This window comes from Buceros rhinoceros, unplaced genomic scaffold (assembly GCF_000710305.1).
Source record: "Buceros rhinoceros silvestris isolate BGI_N320 unplaced genomic scaffold, ASM71030v1 scaffold12933, whole genome shotgun sequence".
Classification (NCBI taxonomy): domain Eukaryota; kingdom Metazoa; phylum Chordata; class Aves; order Bucerotiformes; family Bucerotidae; genus Buceros; species Buceros rhinoceros.
The window spans coordinates 6147-13357 of record NW_010403090.1 but is presented as its reverse complement, the minus strand read 5'-3'; the positions used below and the strand labels follow the sequence as shown (position 1 = coordinate 13357).

The 7211-nt window shown below is 37.9% G+C and overlaps 1 protein-coding gene across 1 annotated transcript; it reads right to left on the bottom strand.

Moving 5' to 3' along the window:
- Positions 1–3148: 3148 nt before the first annotated feature.
- Positions 3149–6856, bottom strand: ZBTB38 (zinc finger and BTB domain containing 38). The gene has a single exon (XM_010132871.1). It carries the CDS (start codon positions 6854–6856, stop codon positions 3290–3292), a length of 3567 nt encoding a protein of 1188 aa, XP_010131173.1. The 3' UTR covers positions 3149–3289.
- Between the last annotated feature and the right edge of the window lie 355 nt (positions 6857–7211).

Here is a 7211-nt window from a genome sequence, read left to right as displayed (position 1 = left end):
AAAATTATGGTAACACTTAGTGTCTTACTTCATATGCTTCTGCCTGTAGTTTAGCTGTCATATTAAGGAAGTTCAGAACAAATAAAAATTATGATAACACTTAGTGTCTTACCTCATATGCTTCTGCCTGTAGTTTAGCTGTCGTTATTTCACAGAAGACAGCAGTATCATTCAGTATGTTTGTTCTGATTTTCAGTATGTTATAAATGAGGACTGGCTAACATTTTGTTTAGATGCACAAACTTCAGGATGATCCACTCGTGGTTTTAATTAGCATGTGAAATACAGGAAAATGTATTTATGTAGCAAATGTCTAAAACTTATATTCAGTTATACATGTCTCCTGAAGACCATCTGAAAATGACCTGCATACTTAAGGTTAAACTTAATTTTTAATGCAAGTTACAGACTAGTGACACCTAGCTGAAGGGGGAAGCACTTCGAACATGCGTTATCTTCTATTTTCTATGTATCTTCATATTTCCTTATGCAATTAGATATTTCATCCTGAACTATGTTTCTGAACAGTAGTCCCGAAAGATTTGAAGAACAGTGTCTGAAATACACAATCTATACTGCAAGGTTACCATCAGAATTAGAAAATAATTTTTAAAGTTTCAGGTCCTCATGAAAAGATGTTTAAGATGTTGCAAAGCATAAACGCAATTCACATCGCTTCCAAGTCCTTTAAGGTACTGAGGAGGTAGATTCACCTCAGCATTGCATTCACTCTTAATGGTAAGATGCCAGGAGATACCACCACTTCCCCTGAGCTCTGGTGTGCTCTCAATTCAGCTTTCCCTTAACGAAGAAAACGTTTGGTAACTGTGTTGCTTACTCTTCTAACAATAACTACTAGAAGAGACGTATCTACTTACAGATTATGTAAGTATTAACACTATTTAAAAAAATGGAGAGACTTACAGGAAAATAGGAAGATGTTATTTTAATTAAGCAAAATGAGAGTTATAATCACTCTTTCTTAGAAAATAAAATTAGACTCTCTATCAATCCTTAACATCTGCATTTAATATTTTCCTTTAAACAAAAATACAGATGCAATTATGTAGCAAATTACAGTCTTTGACAACATATAGTATTTACCTTCTCTTAACACTTACTTTATTCTAACTTGGTCATTAATACTTGATCATTACTGCAATGTGTTACTTGTAGGAAAAGTGCCACAGTTGAACTATAAACATGACATTGCCATCTTAAAACTGCTTTGCTATAAACCGTAGAGAATACAGAGAGTTACAAAGTCATTGTGTTTTTATCAAAATATACAAACCCCCCCAAACCTACACAACCTATCAGTATTTTTCTTATGAACTATACAGTTATATAAAATATTTGTAAAACTATCTTTATATTTATAAATATTCTACCTTGTTTGCTTTGGTCTATAGTTACCATCAGACAAGTCCACTTAGAAGATATCTTCACGTAATTTCTTTGAAACATCACTGCACTTTCTTGTGTTTATTCTTCTATTATCCTCATTTAAATGGAACCAAAGCTGCCATGAAATCAAAATTTCTCAAGGGGTTCATAGCATTCACCAAAGATAGAATAAATAAGTGGACTATAGTATTACTTCAATCAATACAGTATTATCATTTCAATTGTAGTTTTATTGTACCCAAGCTATAGTTTCTTTTAAAATATTCAAGAAGACAAAGTAAGTAAACAAACTGTGTACCATATTTGCACATAGAATGAAGTTGAGGATCACTAACCTTTGTTTGTCCTGACTTAACTTTTTAACACTTCACAGAGATGAACATACATGACCAACTGGAAATGCCGATACAGTACAACAGAGCCTAATATATAAAATGCAATTTGTAGACACACACCCTCTTTGACTTTTTAAAATCTCTTAATCTCAGATAAAAGTAATGACGTTTTCACAAAATAATATTAACTGTAATGTTTTGGTGATGTCTTTCAGAAGCCTTTTCTCCTGAATCTTAGCAAACTGTGAAGCCATAAGGCTCACCATAACCCTTTGGCATGATAGGATGGGGGACGCAGAATGGCGAACACTTCTTCCTTCAGCAACCCATTCCAGGCACCTCTCTGCTACGGGTCCAGTGTGGTGGGCCAAGGGACACTGTGATGAAGCTTGCTTGGGGCCAGATGCTGGCACAGTTAGGGGGAATCACTGAGAAAGAACATTTGAAGGTTAGACATATTTAAGGCATGGGGATGACAGGGAACCCCATAAACTGACCCTTATCCCTGTTTATACATAGGGATTGCCTCAGGGACATATACGGAAGCAGGAATCTGAGTATTTACCTACTCTTCCAAAGATCAGAAGTGTTTATGGGGAGTCGGCTCTGTTGTCCCAGCATTATTTCAGGATGTGGAGGAAAACACTGTCCAAATCTCTTCTTCTGCTGAGACAAATGATATGTCTAGAAGACTGGAGTTGCAGACCCACCAGGAGGTGGACATTTATACACAGGATTTCTTTAAGCCAGGCTGTTTCATGAGAACAATCTTCTTTAGACAAATACACCTAAATGGCTCTACCATGCCACTGACATTGGGATTTACGCAGTTTGGAAGACTGGCTATTGTGAGTTCCACTCAATCTTTATTACATGTCTCAGAGATATCATAAATCTAGTTTACTTTCCACACAAGCACTCAGACTTAACGGTGATTATGGTAACTACAAAATTGAATACGGAAAAAAGGCTTAAACTCCTGAAAATGTCTTGTAAATGCTGAGCTACAGAAAAGCACGCTAGAACTCAACTGTACTTCAGTTCATGAAACATTTGCCACCTTCACTTTAGAATACACTAGGTTACAATTATTTTCTTTATGAACACATTACTTTTTGTTAAAAAATGCATTGTATGGTTTCTGCAGCAAAAACTCCTTCTGCAGAGTACACTGTGAACCTACATCTTCATTTTGCCTAGAATGATTCTGACTCAAAAACAGCACTGTAAAATAGTTCACTGACTACTTTCCTGTAACACTAAGTAGAAGGGTTTTGGTTGGTCATATTTTCTTTCTTTCTCTCTACGTTAGAGGTCTATTGTGGCAAGAGTATTTTGGGTCTTTCTCATTACATTTGTATTGTTGCAAACACTTTTTTCCGAGTTTTTTTTCTCCTTCTTTTGCATATAGTGACACATGTTTAGGTGAAGAAATTTGATCTTAGAAAATGATAGCAATTTGAGTGGAGGTATTTCCCCATTCAATGCACCTATATTTCCTCCAATATATAGGTTTGGATTTTTCTTTTCTTTTGTACAACTGTCAATCAGAGTATAACTTCTGGAGATACATTTTGTGTACTTTTTACTTCACTGCCTTCTGAGCCAAGGAAATGTGGATTTTCCAAAAGTTTAGTGCTTGCATTGCATAACTGTTCCTTTCTATCCTGTGGACCTGGACTTTTGAAGAGATGTTTCTTCTGGTGCATTCCCAGAGCAGCTGCTGTCTTGCAAATTTTGGGGCACTGAAAGCAAGCGTATCCTTTTCCATTATGCTCACGTACATGCCTTTGCTCGTGGTTCCTTTTGGTAGAAAGATACAGGAAACTCTGAAAGCAGAACTGACAGTGGTAACGTTTTTCTCCAGTATGAATTCTTTCGTGTATTTTGAGGGTTTCATTTAAAGTGAACGCCTTACTACAGTATTGGCAGACAAAGTCTTTGACACCCAGGTGAATACGTTCGTGTTTCTGTAGGTTTCCAGGAACCGAGAAACATTTACCACACGTTTTGCAAGTGTAGGGCTTTTCCCCAGTGTGACACCTCATATGCATTTTTAAAGTGGATGGACTTTGAAATTGTTTTTGGCATAATTCACAAATGTAAGGCTTTGAAGTAGCTACATGCCAGTGTACATGTTCTTGAACTTCTGCAGTAGAAGACTGATCTCTTTCACAGAGCTCGCAATGAAGATTAGGCATTTCTGTGTTCTTCTCTTGACTAACGGCCTTTTCTTCAGGAGCATTCCTGAGCTCATACTCTCGACTGCATGTGTTGTGGCTTTCCGTAATGGTGTTCTTGCTTCTGTGCTTTTTCCTCCATTTGGTCTTTTTCATTTTTCTTAGCTGTTTGGATTTCTTTTTTGGTTTGTAATTATAATAGGGTCTCCAGGGTTTATCACTGGAATCCTGGTCACTTACATCATCACACATTTCTGTCAGCTCCAGGCATTCGGAGCTGTAGAGCCTAGATGGGCTTCTTTCTTTCATGTCTATTTCTGACTCCTCAATTAGATTTTCCTGTTTAGACTCATGTTTAGATTTTCGGCCCCTTTTACAAAACAGCTTAGATCCTAATATATGTCTTTTTACAATAGCCTCATTACCAATTTTTACTGTTATTTGACAAAGAGGCGCAACATTGCTGTCAGTAGATGTTCCAGGTAATGCAGGCTTTGCAATATATGTTTCAGTTTTACTTGATTCTTGGACGTTATTTGTTATTTTGCTCGATGAACCTCCAGATCCTGTGACATGCTGCGTATCCTCAGCTGCTTCTGCTCTATTGTACAGGAGTGTTTTCTTTTTGTCCTTAATAGTTTTTGATTTTGTAATGCACTTCCCATAATTATCTGACCCATATTTACAATCATCAGCTACAGACTGACTAGGTAGATTATTTGAAGATTCTGTCTTACTGTTTTCTACAGAAGTGACTGTTTTACTGTGCATTATTACAGATGAAACTCTGCTACTGTGCATTATAACAGAGGGTGCAGAACTGCTGTAACTGATGACAGAAGTTGAATTTTCATTCACATTAGTTAAAGACACAACTGAGGAATCACATTCCTGAGAACCAGAGACATTTGCAGCAGCAGAAATTCTTTTTTCACCTGTGAAAAAGTCCCTCTGCAGGTCAGAATTTAAGATACCTACATCCCAAGAGGAAGAATTCCGAGTATTCGTGGAAGATGCTGTTTCATTACATGAAGACGTATCCAAGGCAAGAGTTCTGTTGTCTGGTATAATATCACTTTGGAAATTCAGTGATGGTAGCTCGGAGCTAAGAGAACCTGGAATGAAACACTTAGTAGAAGCAGTTTCATTAACCTGGCTACTCGTTTGGACATTTTCATATGAAGAATTTTGGTAGGACTTATAAGGAAGTCGTCTGCATTTCATAGGTAAAAGTCGATAAAGTTTGTATGGGTACATACTTGGTTTTAAGCCTCCGTTGGCTGTCTTTTTATTTACTGAGAGACGATGGTCAATTGCATGGAAAGACTTCTGATGATTTTTTAGTATATAGTAAGTCATAAAAGTCTCCAGACAGAAAATGCACTGATACCGTCTCTCACCAGTGTGCCAGATCTCATGTCTGGTGCGGTACTCAGCTAATGCGAATACCTTATTGCAGTAGTGACAGGGATATGTTCTTCTCCATGAATGCACATTTGCATGTCTTCGAAGGCTAGACAATGTTACATAACTACGCTTGCAAACGATGCAAGTATATAGTAACTGCCCGTCAACAACTTTAACCAAATGATCTGTTTCCGGTAAAGTGCAGTTTGCATTAGAATAATCAGTGATGCTGTTCTCAGACAATAGAGACTCTGTGTTTGCATACGAACTTCCATTCCTTCCATCCGTAGCAGTGTAGTTATCTGCAAAATTTTGTTCGTTTCCATTGTGAACTGATAAACTACTTGATCTCATGCAGACTTGTTCATGACTTTCCAGTATATTTAGATTTGCAAATGGTTTGCTGCAGTATTTGCATATGAAAGTTTCCTGATGCTCTGAATGGAGCTGAAGGTGAGTGCTGAATAACGCGCTGTCATCGAATGATTTTGCACAACAGTTACAATTGTAAACTGGTGGAACCACAGGTGCCACGGATCCAGACACAGTAGCAGAATTGTTTTCCTCCTCTCTGGATAAATGGAAATCTCCTGCTTTATTCTGAGGTTTTGGAAAAGAAAGAATTGTCTGATCAGTAACTGTTTCATGTTGGCCTTCTACAGTGGTTACTGTAGAGGCCAGTACTTTTGCTATAGCTTGGGGCTTAAAGGTTGCCTTAGGAGTATTACATGCTTGTTTTCCTAGCTGAATCAGTGGTGTGGCCTGGCGATTTTCATAGTGGTCTTCGCCCGTCTTGTATGAAGGGCTGCTGTCCTGTTCAAGAAAAGGTGTTCCTTGAAAAGTATCTCCCCCAGAAGAAACTGCATAGGAGTGTTCAGCCAGTGTACTGGCTGGCTCAGCATCTTTGCAAATGTTGCTTCTGTCGAGGCTGACGTTGGGAGCTTGTATTGTCTCAGATGCCTTTTTAAAGTTTGCCCTCAAATCAAGCGGAGAAAGCAAACTGTTTTCTGTTTCAAAAATTGAGAATGCATTTGTAATTCGAGGTCCATTTGTCACAGTGGAATCTTCATGTCTCTTTTCATGTTTTTCCTCTTTGACAGTCCCTTTTTCATTAATACGGTATGCATAGGGGCAGGGGGAACTTGAAAAATTAACATCGGTAAGATCTTCTAGAAACGATATTCCCAGTTTTTTCCCTGCAGCTGCAAGGTCCGTTACAGTCTCCTGTCTCTTAACAACTACTGTGGAACTGTATATGTAATTCAGTATTTCTGTAAACACTTCAGCTTTGAGATCATCCAACTCCAGTACATGACCTGAAATGCAGATAGTACGACTCCAAAAAATGTTTTTGAAGTAAAGGCTTGAAGCTGCCAGCACATTACTATGGGCTTTAAACTTGGTATCTTCCACAATTATGGTGACATCACATAAAATACCCCGAATGCGCTGTTCATTTAGAATGGAAAGTACAGTGTCACTATGCAAGTTGTCCTTGAGATCCTTTGAGTGGGACATGACTGTCATCTGCAAGAAAAAAAACAAAATATAAATATATTTAGAAGGCATTTTTCACCCATTTCAGTTACAGATCAAGTTAATAGTTATTTACTCTATGAATTTTTAAAATTTATTAACTTCTAAATTTTAAGAATGAGTAAAATTTGTCATAGCTGACATAGCATTGTAGGTTCACTCACATCGACAATACTAAATACTAATCTATATACAGATCAAGGATGTAGGAAAACCAGTAGCTCCTCAGCAGGAGGCACAGAATCTTCTCTGTCCCCTCACGCATCTGTCAGCCAGCCTGTGCCTTTCACTGGGGATGCAGCCACCAGCTTCCTGTTGTGCCAGCAGGTTCACACTGCTCAGGTTC

Bases quoted from the DNA above. Each gene is read 5' to 3' on its own strand.
- ZBTB38 (XM_010132871.1), bottom strand. From the start codon at position 6,856: ATGACAGTCATGTCCCACTCAAAGGATCTCAAGGACAACTTGCATAGT.